Below are 18,861 nucleotides of genomic sequence, written 5' to 3' on the forward strand. Positions count from 1 at the left end.
TTGAGGAGCAGTGTGGAGCAGTGTGGACAGATTGAGGAGCAGTGTGGACAGATTGAGGAGCAGTGTGGACAGATTGAGGGGCAGTGTGGACAGATTGAGGAGCAGTGTGGACAGATTGAGGGGCAGTGTGGACAGATTGAGGAGCAGTGTGGACAGATTGAGGAGCAGTGTGGACAGATTGAGGAGCAGTGTGGACAGATTGAGGAGCAGTGTGGAGCAGTGTGGACAGATTGAGGAGCAGTGTGGACAGATTGAGGAGCAGTGTGGACAGATTGAGGAGCAGTGTGGACAGATTGAGGAGCAGTGTGGAGCAGTGTGGACAGATTGAGGAGCAGTGTGGACAGATTGAGGAGCAGTGTGGACAGATTGAGGGGCAGTGTGGACAGATTGAGGAGCAGTGTGGACAGATTGAGGGGCAGTGTGGACAGATTGGGGTGAGGTGTGGACAGATTGAGGAGCAGTGTGGACAGATTGGGGAGCAGTGTGGACAGATTGAGGAGCAGTGTGGACAGATTGAGGAGCAGTGTGGAGCAGTGTGGACAGATTGAGGAGCAGTGTGGACAGATTGAGGAGCAGTGTGGACAGATTGAGGAGCAGTGTGGACAGATTGAGGAGCAGTGTGGACAGATTGAGGAGCAGTGTGGACAGATTGAGGAGCAGTGTGGACAGATTGAGGAGCAGTGTGGAGCAGTGTGGACAGATTGAGGAGCAGTGTGGACAGATTGAGGGGCAGTGTGGACAGATTGAGGGGCAGTGTGGACAGATTGAGGAGCAGTGTGGACAGATTGAGTAGCAGTGTGGACAGATTGAGGAGCAGTGTGGACAGATTGAGGAGCAGTGTGGACAGATTGAGGAGCAGTGTGGACAGAATGAGGAGCAGTGTGGAGCAGTGTGGACAGATTGAGGAGCAGTGTGGACAGATTGAGGAGCAGTGTGGACAGATTGAGGGGCAGTGTGGACAGATTGAGGAGCAGTGTGGACAGATTGGGGTGAGGTGTGGACAGATTGAGGAGCAGTGTGGACAGATTGAGGAGCAGTGTGGACAGATTGAGGAGCAGTGTGGACAGATTGAGGAGCAGTGTGGACAGATTGAGGAGCAGTGTGGACAGATTGAGGAGCAGTGTGGACAGATTGAGGAGCAGTGTGGACAGATTGAGGAGCAGTGTGGACAGATTGAGGAGCAGTGTGGAGCAGTGTGGACAGATTGAGGAGCAGTGTGGACAGATTGAGGGGCAGTGTGGACAGATTGAGGAGCAGTGTGGACAGATTGAGGAGCAGTGTGGAGCAGTGTGGACAGATTGAGGAGCAGTGTGGAGCAGTGTGGACAGATTGAGGGGCAGTGTGGACAGATTGAGGAGCAGTGTGGACAGATTGAGGAGCAGTGTGGACAGATTGAGGAGCAGTGTGGACAGATTGAGGAGCAGTGTGGAGCAGTGTGGACAGATTGAGGGGCAGTGTGGACAGATTGAGGAGCAGTGTGGACAGATTGGGGTGAGGTGTGGACAGATTGAGGAGCAGTGTGGACAGATTGAGGGGCAGTGTGGACAGATTGAGGAGCAGTGTGGACAGATTGAGGAGCAGTGTGGACAGATTGAGGAGCAGTGTGGACAGATTGAGGAGCAGTGTGGACAGATTGAGGGGCAGTGTGGACAGATTGAGGGGCAGTGTGGACAGATTGAGGAGCAGTGTGGACAGATTGAGGGGCAGTGTGGACAGATTGAGGAGCAGTGTGGACAGATTGAGGGGCAGTGTGGACAGATTGGGGTGAGGTGTGGACAGATTGAGGAGCAGTGTGGACAGATTGGGGAGCAGTGTGGACAGATTGAGGGGCAGTGTGGACAGATTGAGGAGCAGTGTGGACAGATTGAGGAGCAGTGTGGACAGATTGAGGGGCAGTGTGGACAGATTGAGGAGCAGTGTGGACAGATTGAGGAGCAGTGTGGACAGATTGAGGAGCAGTGTGGACAGATTGAGGAGCAGTGTGGAGCAGTGTGGACAGATTGAGGAGCAGTGTGGACAGATTGAGGAGCAGTGTGGACAGATTGAGGAGCAGTGTGGACAGATTGAGGAGCAGTGTGGAGCAGTGTGGACAGATTGAGGAGCAGTGTGGACAGATTGAGGAGCAGTGTGGACAGATTGAGGGGCAGTGTGGACAGATTGAGGAGCAGTGTGGACAGATTGAGGGGCAGTGTGGACAGATTGGGGTGAGGTGTGGACAGATTGAGGAGCAGTGTGGACAGATTGGGGAGCAGTGTGGACAGATTGAGGAGCAGTGTGGACAGATTGAGGAGCAGTGTGGAGCAGTGTGGACAGATTGAGGAGCAGTGTGGACAGATTGAGGAGCAGTGTGGACAGATTGAGGAGCAGTGTGGACAGATTGAGGAGCAGTGTGGACAGATTGAGGAGCAGTGTGGACAGATTGAGGAGCAGTGTGGACAGATTGAGGAGCAGTGTGGAGCAGTGTGGACAGATTGAGGAGCAGTGTGGACAGATTGAGGGCAGTGTGGACAGATTGAGGGGCAGTGTGGACAGATTGAGGAGCAGTGTGGACAGATTGAGTAGCAGTGTGGACAGATTGAGGAGCAGTGTGGACAGATTGAGGAGCAGTGTGGACAGATTGAGGAGCAGTGTGGACAGAATGAGGAGCAGTGTGGAGCAGTGTGGACAGATTGAGGAGCAGTGTGGACAGATTGAGGAGCAGTGTGGACAGATTGAGGGGCAGTGTGGACAGATTGAGGAGCAGTGTGGACAGATTGGGGTGAGGTGTGGACAGATTGAGGAGCAGTGTGGACAGATTGAGGAGCAGTGTGGACAGATTGAGGAGCAGTGTGGACAGATTGAGGAGCAGTGTGGACAGATTGAGGAGCAGTGTGGACAGATTGAGGAGCAGTGTGGACAGATTGAGGAGCAGTGTGGACAGATTGAGGAGCAGTGTGGAGCAGTGTGGACAGATTGAGGAGCAGTGTGGACAGATTGAGGGGCAGTGTGGACAGATTGAGGAGCAGTGTGGACAGATTGAGGAGCAGTGTGGAGCAGTGTGGACAGATTGAGGAGCAGTGTGGAGCAGTGTGGACAGATTGAGGGCAGTGTGGACAGATTGAGGAGCAGTGTGGACAGATTGAGGAGCAGTGTGGACAGATTGAGGAGCAGTGTGGACAGATTGAGGAGCAGTGTGGAGCAGTGTGGACAGATTGAGGGGCAGTGTGGACAGATTGAGGAGCAGTGTGGACAGATTGGGGTGAGTGTGGACAGATTGAGGAGCAGTGTGGACAGATTGAGGGGCAGTGTGGACAGATTGAGGAGCAGTGTGGACAGATTGAGGAGCAGTGTGGACAGATTGAGGAGCAGTGTGGACAGATTGAGGAGCAGTGTGGACAGATTGAGGGGCAGTGTGGACAGATTGAGGGCAGTGTGGACAGATTGAGGAGCAGTGTGGACAGATTGAGGGGCAGTGTGGACAGATTGAGGAGCAGTGTGGACAGATTGAGGGGCAGTGTGGACAGATTGGGGTGAGGTGTGGACAGATTGAGGAGCAGTGTGGACAGATTGGGGAGCAGTGTGGACAGATTGAGGAGCAGTGTGGACAGATTGAGGAGCAGTGTGGACAGATTGAGATAGACGGATTGATGTGTGTGTGTGTGTGTGTGTGTGTGTGTGTGTGTGTGTGTGTGTGTGTGTGTGTGTGTGTGTGTGTGTGTGTGTGTGTGTGTGTGTGTGTGTGTGTGTGTAGATCTGTCCCTAGCGAGGTTCATGGGGGCGGAGCTGACCCGAGGATACTTCCTGGAACACAATGAGGCTAAATACACAGAGAGACGAGAGAGGGTCTATACCTGCCTCCGGATCCCCAAGGAACTAGAGAAGGTACACACACACACACACACACACACACACACACACACACACACACACACACACACATACACACACACACACACACACACACACACACACACACCACACACACACACACACACACAGTGATATAACACAGTCACCCTCCTGACTCTTCCTCCCCCTCCTCCCACACTTCCTCCCCTCCTCCCACACTTCCTCCCCCTCCCGATCTTCCTCCCCCCTCCTCCCGCTCTTCCTCCCCCCTCCTCCCGTCTTCCTCCCCCTCCCTCCCACTCTTCCTCCCCCTCCTCCCGCTCTTCCTCCCCCTCCCTCCCACTCTTCCTCCCCCCTCCCCCTCCTCCCGATCTTCCTCCCCCTCCCTCCCACTCTTCCTCCCCCTCCTCCCGCTCTTCCTCCCCCCTCCTCACCGCTCTTCCTCCCCCTCACCGCCCTTCCTCCTAAACTCCTCCCGCCCTTCTTCCTCCCACTCTTCCTGCCCCCTCCGCCCGATCTTCCTGACCCCTCTTCCTCCCACTCTTCCTGTCCCCTCCTCCCTATCTTCCTCCCCCTCCTCCCACTCTTCCTGTCCCCTCCTCCCACTCTTCCTGCCCCCTCTCCCTCTCTTCCTGCCCCCTCCTCCCTCTCCTCCTGCCCAGTCCTCCCTCTCCTCCCGCTCTTCCTGCCCCCTCTTCCTCCCACTCTTCCTGCCCCCTCCTCCCATCTTCCAGCCCCCTCCTCCCTCTCTTCCTGCCCCCTCCTGATATCTTCCTCCCCCTCCTCCCTCTCCTCCTGCCCACCCTCCCTCTCCTCCCGCTCTTCCTGCCCCCTCCTCCTCCCTCTCTTCCTGCCCCCTCCTCCCTCTCTTCCTGTCCCCCTCCTCCCACTCTTCCTCCTCCCACTCTTCCTGCCCTCTCCTCCTCCCCCTCCTCCCACTCTTCCTCCTCCCACTCTTCCTCCTCCCACTCTTCTTGCCCCCTCCACCCTCTCTTCCTGTCCCCCTCCTCCCTCTCTTCCTGCCCCCTCGTCCCTCTCTTCCTGCCCTCTCCTCCCACTCTTCCCCCTCCCATCCTGTCTCTCTTCCTGCCCCCTCCTCTCACTCTTCCTCCCCCTATTGGGAAGCGTGATTACATTTATAAGGCAACAGTCACCATAGTGATATAAACAGTCACCATAGTGATATAAACAGTCACCGTAGTGATATAAACAGTCACCGTAGTGATATAAACAGTCACCGTAGTGATATAAACAGTCACCATAGTGATATAAACTGTCTCTCTGTGTAGTTGATGCTGTAAGTGATATAAACAGTCACCATAGTGATATAAACAGTCACCATAGTGATATAAACAGTCACCATAGTGATATAAACAGTCACCATAGTGATATAAACAGTCACCGTAGTGATATAAACAGTCACCATAGTGATATAAACAGTCACCATAGTGATATAAACAGTCACCATAGTGATATAAACAGTCACCATAGTGACATAAACAGTCACCATAGTGATATAAACAGTCACCGTAGTGATATAAACAGTCACCGTAGTGATATAAACAGTCACCATAGTGATATAAACAGTCACCATAGTGATATAAACAGTCACCATAGTGACATAAACAGTCACCGTAGTGATATAAACAGTCACCGTAGTGATATAAACAGTCACCATAGTGATATAAACTGTCTCTCTGTGTAGTTGATGCTGTAAGTGATATAAACAGTCACCATAGTGATATAAACAGTCACCATAGTGATATAAACAGTCACCATAGTGATATAAACAGTCACCATAGTGATATAAACAGTCACCGTAGTGATATAAACAGTCACCATAGTGATATAAACAGTCACCATAGTAATATAAACAGTCACCGTAGTGATATAAACAGTCACCGTAGTGATATAAACAGTCACCATAGTGATATAAACAGTCACCGTAGTGATATAAACAGTCACCGTAGTGATATAAACAGTCACCATAGTGATATAAACAGTCACCGTAGTGATATAAACAGTCACCATAGTGATATAAACAGTCACCATAGTAATATAAACAGTCACCGTAGTGATATAAACAGTCACCATAGTGATATAAACAGTCACCGTAGTGATATAAACAGTCACCATAGTGATATAAACAGTCACCGTAGTGATATAAACAGTCACCATAGTGATATAAACAGTCACCGTAGTGATATAAACAGTCACCATAGTGATATAAACTGTCTCTCTGTGTAGTTGATGCTGTAAGTGATATAAACAGTCACCATAGTGATATAAACAGTCACCATAGTGATATAAACAGTCACCGTAGTGATATAAACAGTCACCGTAGTGATATAAACAGTCACCGTAGTGATATAAACAGTCACTGTAGTGATATAAACAGTCACCGTAGTGATATAAACAGTCACCATAGTGATATAAACAGTCACCATAGTGATATAAACAGTCACCGTAGTGATATAAACAGTCACCGTAGTGATATAAACAGTCACCGTAGTGATATAAACAGTCACCGTAGTGATATAAACAGTCACCATAGTGATATAAACAGTCACCATAGTGATATAAACAGTCACCATAGTGATATAAACAGTCACCATAGTGATATAAACAGTCACCATAGTGATATAAACAGTCACCGTAGTGATATAAACAGTCACCATAGTGATATAAACAGTCACCATAGTGATATAAACAGTCACCGTAGTGATATAAACAGTCACCATAGTGATATAAACAGTCACCGTAGTGATATAAACAGTCACCATAGTGATATAAACAGTCACCGTAGTGATATAAACAGTCACCGTAGTGATATAAACAGTCACCATAGTGATATAAACAGTCACCGTAGTGATATAAACAGTCACCATAGTGATATAAACAGTCACCGTAGTGATATAAACAGTCACCATAGTGATATAAACTGTCTCTCTGTGTAGTTGATGCTGTTTGGGTTCTTCCTGTGTCTGGATGCCTTCCTGTACGTGTTCACCCTGCTGCCTCTCAGAGTCCTACTGGCCCTCGTCCACCTACTGACCCTACCCTGCTGTGGTCTGAGGTAAAACACCTACACACACCTCATCAGACTACTGACCCTACCCTGCTGTGGTCTGAGGTAACACACCTACACACACCTCATCAGACTACTGACCCTACCCTGCTGTGGTCTGAGGTAACACACCTACTGACCCACACCTCATCAGACTACTGACCCTACCCTGCTGTGGTCTGAGGTAACACACCTACACACACCTCATCAGACTACTGACCCTACCCTGCTGTGGTCTGAGGTAACACACCTCATCAGACTACTGACCCTACCCTGCTGTGGTCTGAGGTAACACACCTACACACACCTCATCAGACTACTGACCCTACCCTGCTGTGGTCTGAGGTAACACACCTCATCAGACTACTGACCCTACCCTGCTGTGGTCTGAGGTAACACACCTACACACACCTCATCAGACTACTGACCCTACCCTGCTGTGGTCTGAGGTAACACACCTACACACACCTCATCAGACTACTGACCCTACCCTGCTGTGGTCTGAGGTAACACACCTACACACACCTCATCAGACTACTGACCCTACCCTGCTGTGGTCTGAGGTAACACACCTCATCAGACTACTGACCCTACCCTGCTGTGGTCTGAGGTAACACACCTACACACACCTCATCAGACTACTGACCCTACCCTGCTGTGGTCTGAGGTAACACACCTACACACACCTCATCAGACTACTGACCCTACCCTGCTGTGGTCTGAGGTAACATCATGCTAACTCTTCTCTCTCTCCTCTCCTCCAGCCCAGGTCTGTGATGTGTTGAAGGGTGTCATCATGCTAACTCTTCTCTCTCTCCTCTCCTCCAGCCCAGGTCTGTGATGTGTTGAAGGGTGTCATCATGCTAACTCTTCTCTCTCTCCTCTCCTCCACAGTGGGTCTCCTCTCCTCCAGCCAGCCCAGGTCTGTGATGTGTTGAAGGGTGTCATCGTGGTGTTGTGTTACGTCATGATGAGCTACGTGGACTACAGCATGATGTATCACCTTATCAGAGGACAGTCCGTCATCAAACTCTATATTATCTACAACATGCTGGAGGTAACACACTGAGATTACAGCATGATGTATCACCTTATCAGAGGACAGTCTGTCATCAAACTCTATATTATCTAGAGGTAACACACTGAGATTACAGCATGATGTATCACCTGATCAGAGAACAGTCTGTCATCAAACTCTATATTATCTAGAGGTAACACACTGAGATTACAGCATGATGTATCACCTTATCAGAGAACAGTCTGTCATCAAACTATATATTATCTACAACATGCTGGAGGTAACGCACTGAGATTACAGCATGATGTATCACCTTATCAGAGGACAGTCCGTCATCAAACTCTATATTATCTAGAGGTAACTGCTACCTGCAGCTTTTAATACCTCACCCGTACCTGCAGCTTTTAATACCTCACCTCTACCTGCAGCTTTTAATACCTCAGCTGAACCTGCTGCTTTCAATACCTCACCCGTACCTGCAGCTTTTAATACCTCACCTCTACCTGCAGCTTTTAATACCTCACCTGTACCTGCAGCTTTTAATACCTCACCTCTACCTGCAGCTTTTAATACCTCACCTCTACTTGCAGCTTTTAATACCTCACCTCTACCTGCAGCTTTTAATACCTCACCCGTACCTGCAGCTTTTAATACCTCACCTATACATGCAGCTTGTAATACCTCACCTCTACTTGCAGCTTTTAATACCTCACCCGTACCTGCAGCTTTTAATACCTCACCTCTACCTGCAGCTTTTAATACCTCAGCTGAACCTGCTGCTTTCAATACCTCACCCGTACCTGCAGCTTTTAATACCTCACCTCTACCTGCAGCTTTTAATACCTCACCTGTACCTGCAGCTTTTAATACCTCACCTCTACCTGCAGCTTTTAATACCTCACCTCTACTTGCAGCTTTTAATACCTCACCTCTACCTGCAGCTTTTAATACCTCACCTCTACCTGCAGCTTTTAATACCTCACCCGTACCTGCAGCTTTTAATACCTCACCTATACATGCAGCTTGTAATACCTCACCTCTACTTGCAGCTTTTAATACCTCACCTCTACCTGCAGCTTTTAATACCTCACCTCTACCTGCAGCTTTTAAGACCTCACCTCTACCTGCAGCTTTTAATACCTCATACCTGCAGCTTTTAATACCTCACCTGTACCTGCAGCTTTTAATACCTCACCTATACATGCAGCTTGTAATACCTCACCTCTACCTGCAGCTTTTAATACCTCACCTGTACCTGCAGCTTTTAATACCTCACCTGTACCTGCAGCTTTTAATACCTCACCTATACATGCAGCTTGTAATACCTCACCTCTACCTGCAGCTTTTAATACCTCACCTCTACCTGCAGCTTTTAATACCTCACCTCTACCTGCAGCTTTTAATACCTCACCTGTACCTGCAGCTTTTAATACCTCACCTCTACCTGCAGCTTTTAATACCTCACCTCTACTTGCAGCTTTTAATACCTCACCTCTACCTGCAGCTTTTAATACCTCACCTCTACCTGCAGCTTTTAATACCTCACCCGTACCTGCAGCTTTTAATACCTCACCTATACATGCAGCTTGTAATACCTCACCTCTACTTGCAGCTTTTAATACCTCACCTCTACCTGCAGCTTTTAATACCTCACCTCTACCTGCAGCTTTTAAGACCTCACCTCTACCTGCAGCTTTTAATACCTCACCTGTACCTGCAGCTTTTAATACCTCACCTGTACCTGCAGCTTTTAATACCTCACCTATACATGCAGCTTGTAATACCTCACCTCTACTTGCAGCTTTTAAGACCTCACCTCTACCTGCAGCTTTTAATACCTCACCTATACATGCAGCTTGTAATACCTCACCTCTACTTGCAGCTTTTAAGACCTCACCTCTACCTGCAGCTTTTAATACCTCACCTGTACCTGCAGCTTTTAATACCTCACCTATACATGCAGCTTGTAATACCTCACCTCTACTTGCAGCTTTTAATACCTCACCTCTACCTGCAGCTTTTAAGACCTCACCTCTACCTGCAGCTTTTAACACCTCACCTCTACCTGCAGCTTTTAACACCTCACCTGTACCTGCAGCTTTACACTGAGACACACACGCACAGCCGACTAACCGTGTGTGTGTGTGTGTGTGTGTGTGTGTGTGTGTGTGTGTGTGTGTGTGTGTGTGTGTGTGTGTGTGTGTGTGTGTGTGTGTGTGTGTGTGTGTGTGTGTGTGTGTGTGTGTGTGTGTGTGTGTGTGTGTGTGTGTGTGTGTGTGTGTGTGTGTTCCCTGCAGGTTGCAGACAGGCTGTTCTCTTCGTTTGGTCAGGACATTCTGGACGCTCTCTACTGGACTGCTACAGAACCTAAAGAGAAGAAGAGAGCTCATATAGGAGTGGTTCCTCACTTCCTCATGGCTGTGCTATATGTCTGTATCCTTACTGAACCTAAAGAGAAGAGGAGAGCTCAGTTAGGAGTGGTTCCTCACTTCCTCATGGCTGTTCTATATGTCTGTATCCTTACTGAACCTAAAGAGAAGAGGAGAGCTCAGTTAGGAGTTGTTCCTCACTTCCTGTCTGTATCCTTACTGAACCTAAAGAGAAGAAGAGAGCTCAGTTAGGAGTTGTTCCTCACTTCCTCATGGCTGTTCTATATGTCTGAATCCTTACTGAACCTAAAGAGAAGAAGAGAGCTCAGTTAGGAGTTGTTCCTCACTTCCTCATGGCTGTTCTATATGTCTGTATCCTTACTGAACCTAAAGAGAAGAAGAGAGCTCATATAGGAGTGGTTCCTCACTTCCTGTCTGTATCCTTACTGAACCTAAAGAGAAGAAGAGAGCTCAGTTAGGAGTTGTTCCTCACTTCCTGTCTGTATCCTTACTGAACCTAAAGAGAAGAAGAGCTCAGTTAGGAGTTGTTCCTCACTTCCTGTCTGTATCCTTACTGAACCTAAAGAGAAGAAGAGCTCAGTTAGGAGTTGTTCCTCACTTCCTGTCTGTATCCTTACTGAACCTAAAGAGAGACGGTGTAGGAGTTGTACCTCACTTCCTGTCTGTATCCTTACTGAACCTAAAGAGAAGAAGAGAGCTCATATAGGAGTGGTTCCTCACTTCCTCATGGCTGTTCTATATGTCTGTATCCTTACTGAACCTAAAGAGAAGAAGAGAGCTCATATAGGAGTGGTTCCTCACTTCCTGTCTGTATCCTTACTGAACCTAAAGAGAAGAGGAGAGCTCAGTTAGGAGTTGTTCCTCACTTCCTGTCTGTATCCTTACTGAACCTAAAGAGAGACGGTATAGTAGTTGTAACCCACTTCCTGTCTGTATCCTTACTCAACCTAAAGAGAAGAAGAGAGCTCAGTTAGGAGTGGTTCCTCACTTCCTCATGGCTGTTCTATATGTCTGTATGACGGTATAGTAGTTGTCTCTCACTTCCTGTCTGTATCCTTACTGAACCTAAAGAGAGACGGTATAGGAGTTGTCTCTCACTTCCTGTCTGTATCCTTACTTACTGAACCTAAAGAGAGACGGTATAGGAGTTGTAACCCACTTCCTGTCTGTTTCCTTACTGAACCTAAAGAGAGACGGTATAGGAGTTGTAACCCACTTCCTGTCTGTATCCTTACTGAACCTAAAGAGAGACTGTATAGTAGTTGTAACCCACTTCCTGTCTGTATCCTTACCTACTGAACCTAAAGAGAGACGGTATAGTTGTTGTAACCCACTTCCTGTCTGTATCCTTACCTACTGAACCTAAAGAGAGACGGTATAGGAGTTGTAACCCACTTCCTGTCTGTATCCTTACCTACTGAACCTAAAGAGAGACGGTATAGGAGTTGTAACCCACTTCCTGTCTGTATCCTTACTTACTGAACCTAAAGAGAGACGGTATAGGAGTTGTAACCCACTTCCTGTCTGTATCCTTACTGAACCTAAAGAGAGACTGTATAGTAGTTGTAACCCACTTCCTGTCTGTATCCTTACCTACTGAACCTAAAGAGAGACTGTATAGTAGTTGTAACCCACTTCCTGTCTGTATCCTTACCTACTGAACCTAAAGAGAGACGGTATAGTTGTTGTAACCCACTTCCTGTCTGTATCCTTACTTACTGAACCTAAAGAGAGACGGTATAGGAGTTGTAACCCACTTCCTGTCTGTACCTTACTTAATGAACCTAAAGAGAGACTGTATAGTAGTTGTAACCCACTTCCTGTCTGTATCCTTACTGAACCTAAAGAGAGACGGTATAGGAGTTGTACCTCACTTCCTCATGGGGGGTGTGTGTGTGTGTGTGTGTGTGTGTGTGTGTGTGTGTGTGTGTGTGTGTGTGTGTGTGTGTGTGTGTGTGTGTGTGTGTGTGTGTGTGTGTGTGTGTGTGTGTGTCTATCAGATTGTTTTCCTGAGTGTGTGTCAGTTCTTCATGCTATCCTCATCATGGTCCAGGCCACTACCCTGAACGTTGCCTTCAACTCTCACAACAAGTCTCTCCTCACCATCATGATGTCAAACAACGTGAGTCCACACACACACTGAGACACACACTGAGACACACACACACACACACACACACACACACACTGAGACACACACACACACACACACACACACTGAGACACACACACACACACACACACACACACTGAGACACACACACACATACACACTGAGACACACACACACTGAGACACACACACACTGAGACACACACACACTGAGACACACACACTGAGACACACACACACTGAGACACACACACACACTGAGACACACACACACACTGAGACACACACACACACTGAGACACACACACACACACACTGAGACACACACACACTGAGACACACACACACTGAGACACACACACACTGAGACACACACACACTGAGACACACACACACACTGAGACACACACACACTGAGACACACACACACTGAGACACACACACACTGAGACACACACACACTGAGACACACACACACTGAGACACACACACACTGAGACACACACACACTGAGACACACTGAGACACACACACACTGAGACACACACACACTGAGACACACACACACACTGAGACACACACACACTGAGACACACACACACTGAGACACACACACACACACACACACACACACACACACACACACACACACACACACACACACACACACACACACACACACACACACACACACACACACACACACACACACACACACACACACTGAGACACCCACCCAGATCAGTGACTGTTGTGTTTCTCTGTAGTTCGTGGAGATCAAAGGAAGTGTGTTTAAGAAGTTTGAGAAGAACAACCTCTTTCAGATGTCTAACAGTGGTGAGTATAACTACCCCTGACCTCTAACCCTTGACCTCTAACAACCTCTTTCAGATGTCTAACAGTGGTGAGTATAAACCCCTGACCTCTAACCCTTGACCTCTAACAACCTCTCAGACCTAACTACCCTTGACCTCTAACCTCTGACCTCTAACAACCTCTTTCAGATGTCTAACAGTGGTGAGTATAACTACCCCTGACCTCTGACCCCTTGGCGCCTCTCTCTGACCCCTTGGCGCCTCTCTCTGACCCCTGACCTCTCTAACCCTGGTGGTCATATTCTGACATTAAAACATTTTTATTCCACCTGTGTTGTTATTGAGGTAAATATAACAGTAATTCTGCTCTTCTCTCCCCTCTTCCCCTCTCTCTATCACCCCACCCCTCTTCCCCCCTCTCCCTCTATCGCCCCACCCACCCGCCCTCCCTCCCTCTCTCTCTATTCTCGCTCTCTCCCTCTATCACCCCCCTCTCTCTTATTCTCCCCCATCTCTTTCATTCCATCACCCCACCCTCTCTCTCCTATTCTCGCTCTCTCTCTCTCCCTCTATCACCCCCTCTCTCTTATTCTCCCCCCATCTCTTTCATTCCATCACCCCACCCTCTCTCTCCTATTCTCGCTCTCTCTCTCTCCCTCTATCACCCCCCTCTCTCCTATTCTCCCCCATCTCTTTCATTCCATCACCCCACCTATTACATCTCCTCTCCCCTCCTCCCCCATCTCTCTCTTTCTCTCTCTCCCCTTCTCTCTCTATCCCCTCCTCCCTCTCTCTCTCCACAGACATAAAGGAGAGGTTCACTAACTATGTTCTGTTACTCATTGTCTGTCTACGGAACATGGAGCAGTTCTCATGGAATCCTGGTAACTACTGTCTGTCTGTCTGTCTGTCTGTCTGTCTGTCTGTCTGTCTGTCTGTCTGTCTGTCTGTCTGTCTGTCTGTCTGTCTGTCTGTCTCTGTCTATTGGCTGGCTGGCTGGCTGGCTCTCTCTCCCTGGCTAAAGGTGGCCAGCTGAGAGGGTGATAAGGCTAAAGGTGGCCAGCTGAGAGGGTGATAAGGCTATTCTCCCCCATCTCTGAGAGGGTGATAAGGCTAAAGGTGGCCAGCTGAGAGGGTGATAAGGCTAAAGGTGGCCAGCTGAGAGGGTGATAAGGCTAAAGGTGGGCCAGGTGGATAGCTGAGAGGGTGATAAGGCTAAAGGTGGCCAGGTAGCTAGCTGAGAGGGTGATAAGGCTAAAGGTGGGCCAGGTAGCTAGCTGAGAGGGTGATAAGGCTAAAGGTGGCCAGCTGAGGGTGATAAGGCTAAAGGTGGCCAGGTGGATAGCTGAGAGGGTGATAAGGCTAAAGGTGGCCAGGTGGCTAGCTGAGAGGGTGATAAGGCTAAAGGTGGGCCAGGTAGCTAGCTGAGAGGGTGGTCTATTGGTAAGGCTAAAGGTGGCCAGGTGGCCAGCTGAGAGGGTGATAAGGCTAAAGGTGGGCCAGGCGGCTAGCTGAGAGGGTGATAAGGCTAAAGGTGGGTCAGCTGAGAGGGTGATAAGGCTAAAGGTGGGCCAGGCTGCAAGCTGAGAGGGTGATCTAAAGGTGCGCCAGGCGGCTAGCTGAGAGGGTGATAAGGCTAAAGGTGGGTCAGCTGAGAGGGTGATAAGGCTAAAGGTGGGTCAGCTGAGAGGGTGATAAGGCTAAAGGTGGGCCAGGTGGCTAGCTGAGAGGGTGATAAGGCTAAAGGTGGGCCAGGTGGCTAGCTGAGAGGGTGATAAGGCTAAAGGTGGGTCAGGTGGCTAGCTGAGGTGATAAGGCTAAAGGTGGGCCAGGTGGCCCTGAGAGGGTGATAAGGCTAAAGGTGGCCAGCTGAGAGGGTGATAAGGCTAAAGGTGGGCCAGGTGGATAGCTGAGAGGGTGATAAGGCTAAAGGTGGCCAGCTGAGAGGGTGATAAGGCTAAAGGTGGCCAGCTGAGAGGGTGATAAGGCTAAAGGTGGGCCAGGTGGATAGCTGAGAGGGTGATAAGGCTAAAGGTGGCCAGGTAGCTAGCTGAGAGGGTGATAAGGCTAAAGGTGGGCCAGGTAGCTAGCTGAGAGGGTGATAAGGCTAAAGGTGGCCAGCTGAGAGGGTTAAGGCACTGGCCAGGTGGATAGCTGAGAGGGTGATAAGGCTAAAGGTGGCCAGGTGGCTAGCTGAGAGGGTGATAAGGCTAAAGGTGGGCCAGGTAGCTAGCTGAGAGGGTGGTCTATTGGTAAGGCTAAAGGTGGCCAGGTGGCCAGCTGAGAGGGTGATAAGGCTAAAGGTGGGCCAGGCGGCTAGCTGAGAGGGTGATAAGGCTAAAGGTGGGTCAGCTGAGAGGGTGATAAGGCTAAAGGTGGGCCAGGCTGCAAGCTGAGAGGGTGATAAGGCTGCTAGCTCTAAAGGTGGGTCAGCTGAGAGGGTGATAAGGCTAAAGGTGGGTCAGCTGAGAGGGTGATAAGGCTAAAGGTGGGCCTGTGGCTCTGAGAGGGTGATCTAAAGGTGGGCCAGGTGGTAGCTGAGAGGGTGATAAGGCTAAAGGTCTGTCTAAAGGTCAGGTGGCCAGCTGAGAGGGTGATAAGGCTAAAGGTGGCCAGCTGAGAGGGTGATAAGGCTAAAGGTGGGCCAGGTGGATAGCTGAGAGGGTGATAAGGCTAAAGGTGGTCTGAGAGGGTGATAAGGCTAAAGGTGGCCAGCTGAGAGGGTGATAAGGCTAAAGGTGGGCCAGGTGGATAGCTGAGAGGGTGATAAGGCTAAAGGTGGCCAGGTAGCTAGCTGAGAGGGTGATAAGGCTAAAGGTGGGCCAGGTAGCTAGCTGAGAGGGTGATAAGGCTAAAGGTGGCCAGCTGAGAGGGTGATAAGGCTAAAGGTGGCCAGGTGGATAGCTGAGAGGGTGATAAGGCTAAAGGTGGCCAGGTGGCTAGCTGAGAGGGTGATAAGGCTAAAGGTGGGCCAGGTAGCTAGCTGAGAGGGTGGTCTATTGGTAAGGCTAAAGGTGGCCAGGTGGCCAGCTGAGAGGGTGATAAGGCTAAAGGTGGGCCAGGCGGCTAGCTGAGAGGGTGATAAGGCTAAAGGTGGGTCAGCTGAGAGGGTGATAAGGCTAAAGGTGGGCCAGGCTGCAAGCTGAGAGGGTGATAAGGCTAAAGGTGGGCCAGGCGGCTAGCTGAGAGGGTGATAAGGCTAAAGGTGGGTCAGCTGAGAGGGTGATAAGGCTAAAGGTGGGTCAGCTGAGAGGGTGATAAGGCTAAAGGTGGGCCAGGTGGCTAGCTGAGAGGGTGATAAGGCTAAAGGTGGGCCAGGTGGCTAGCTGAGAGGGTGATAAGGCTAAAGGTGGGTCAGGTGGCTAGCTGAGAGGGTGATAAGGCTAAAGGTGGGCCAGGTGGCCAGCTGAGAGGGTGATAAGGCTAAAGGTGGCCAGCTGAGAGGGTGATAAGGCTAAAGGTGGGCCAGGTGGATAGCTGAGAGGGTGATAAGGCTATCTGAGAGGGTGATAAGGCTAAAGGCGGCCAGCTGAGAGGGTGATAAGGCTAAAGGTGGCCAGCTGAGAGGGTGATAAGGCTAAAGGTGGGCCAGGTGGCTAGCTGAGAGGGTGATAAGGCTAAAGGTGGGGCCAGCTGAGAGGGTGATAAGGCTAAAGGGCTAGCTGAGAGGGTGATAAGGCTAAAGGTGGGCCAGCTGAGAGGGTGATAAGGCTAAAGGGTGGCTAGCTGAGAGGGTGATAAGGCTAAAGGTGGCTAGCTGATAAGGGTGATAAGGCTAAAGGTGGCTAGATGAGAGGGTGATAAGGCTAAAGGTGGCCAGCTGAGAGGGTGATAAGGCTAAAGGTGGCCAGGGTGATAAGGTGGCTAGCTGAGAGGGTGATAAGGCTAAAGGTGGGTCAGGTGGCTAGCTGAGAGGGTGATAAGGCTAAAGGCGGCCAGCTGAGAGGGTGATAAGGCTAAAGGTGGCCAGGTGGCTAGCTGAGAGGGTGATAAGGCTAGCTGAGAGGGTGGGCCAGCTGAGAGGGTGATAAGGCTAAGGTGGCTAGCTGAGAGGGTGATAAGGCTAAAGGTGGGCTGAGAGGGTGATAAGGCTAAAGGTGGCTAGCTGAGAGGGTGATAAGGCTGGGTATCGACTGGGTGTCTGTATTGAAAATGTTTCAATCGCTGAAGTATTAATGGCTAGATGAGAGGGTGATAAGGCTAAACCTGATGGCCTAATATGAATGATTAGTGTTGTATTGATAATGTATCGTTAATATGAATGGTGTCTGTATTGAAAATGTTTCAATCGCTGATGTTATTGATTGATTAGTTAATATGATTAGTGTTGTATGATGTAGTGATGTATTAATAATGTTCTGATCATTTCCTGATCGGTTAATATGAATGATTAGTGATGTATTGATAATGTACTGATCGGTTAATATGAATGATTAGTGTTGTATTGATAATGTACTGATCGGTTAATATGAATGATTAGTGTTGTATTGATAATGTACTGATCGGTTAATATGAATGATTAGTGTTGTATTGATAATGTACTGATCGGTTAATATGAATGATTAGTGTTGTATTGATAATGTACTGATCGGTTAATATGAATGATTAGTGTTGTATTGATAATGTACTGATGATTTCATTATTGATTAGTGTTGTATTGATAATGTACTGATCGGTTAATATGAATGATTAGTGTTGTATTGATAATATACTGATGATTTCATTATTGATTAGTGATGTATTGATAACGTACTGATCGGTTAATTTGATTTGATGTGATTTCTAATGACAGACCACCTGTGGGTGCTGTTTCCTGACGTCGTCATGGTGATAGCGTCTGAGGTTACCGTGGATGTCGTGAAGCACGCCTTCATCACCAAGTTTAACGACATCACTGCAGACGTAAGTGTCCCTCCCTCCCTCCCTCCGTCCTCTCCTGGGGGTGTGGTTTAGGGTTAGTATAACGACATCACTGTAGACGTAAGTCTCCCTCCCTCCCTCCCTCCGTCCTCTCCTGGGGGTGTGGTTTAGGGTTAGTATAACGACATCACTGTAGACGTAAGTCTCCCTCCCTCCCTCCCTCCCTCCGTCCTCTCCTGGGGGTGTGGTTTAGGGTTAGTATAACGACATCACTGTAGACGTAAGTCTCCCTCCCTCCCTCCCTCCGTCCTCTCCTGGGGGTGGGGTTTAGGGTTAGTATAACGACATCACTGTAGACGTAAGTCTCCCTCCCTCCCTCCGTCCTCTCCTGGGGGTGGGGTTTAGGGTTAGTATAACGACATCACTGTAGACGTAAGTCTCCCTCCCTCCCTCCGTCCTCTCCTGGGGGTGGGGTTTAGGGTTAGTATAACGACATCACTGTAGACGTAAGTCTCCCTCCCTCCCTCCGTCCTCTCCTGGGGGTGTGGTTTAGGGTTAGTATAACGACATCACTGTAGACGTAAGTCTCCCTCCCTCCCTCCCTCCGTCCTCTCCTGGGGGTGGGGTTTAGGGTTAGTATAACGACATCACTGTAGACGTAAGTCTCCCTCCCTCGCTCCGTCCCTCCCTCCCTCCCTCCCTCCCTCCGTCCTCTCCTGGGGGTGGGGTTTAGGGTTAGTATAACGACATCACTGTAGACGTAAGTCTCCC

The 18,861-nt window shown here is 49.3% G+C and overlaps 1 protein-coding gene across 2 annotated transcripts in view; it reads left to right on the top strand.

Annotated features, from left to right (window-relative positions):
* The window catches only part of LOC124020869 (transmembrane anterior posterior transformation protein 1 homolog), a 32,708-nt gene that overhangs the window by 3,959 nt on the left and 9,888 nt on the right, over positions 1–18,861 (top strand). For both annotated transcript variants that reach the window (XM_046336167.1, XM_046336166.1), the window contains exons 2-9: positions 3,731–3,861; positions 6,786–6,904; positions 7,790–7,952; positions 10,211–10,346; positions 12,328–12,425; positions 13,183–13,252; positions 14,034–14,114; positions 18,023–18,132. In XM_046336167.1, coding sequence (XP_046192123.1) covers positions 3,731–3,861; positions 6,786–6,904; positions 7,790–7,952; positions 10,211–10,346; positions 12,328–12,425; positions 13,183–13,252; positions 14,034–14,114; positions 18,023–18,132 — 908 coding nt within the window. The remainder of the gene's footprint in view (positions 1–3,730; positions 3,862–6,785; positions 6,905–7,789; positions 7,953–10,210; positions 10,347–12,327; positions 12,426–13,182; positions 13,253–14,033; positions 14,115–18,022; positions 18,133–18,861) is intronic.

Source organism: Oncorhynchus gorbuscha, unplaced genomic scaffold, assembly GCF_021184085.1.
Source record: "Oncorhynchus gorbuscha isolate QuinsamMale2020 ecotype Even-year unplaced genomic scaffold, OgorEven_v1.0 Un_scaffold_960, whole genome shotgun sequence".
NCBI lineage: Eukaryota > Metazoa > Chordata > Actinopteri > Salmoniformes > Salmonidae > Oncorhynchus > Oncorhynchus gorbuscha.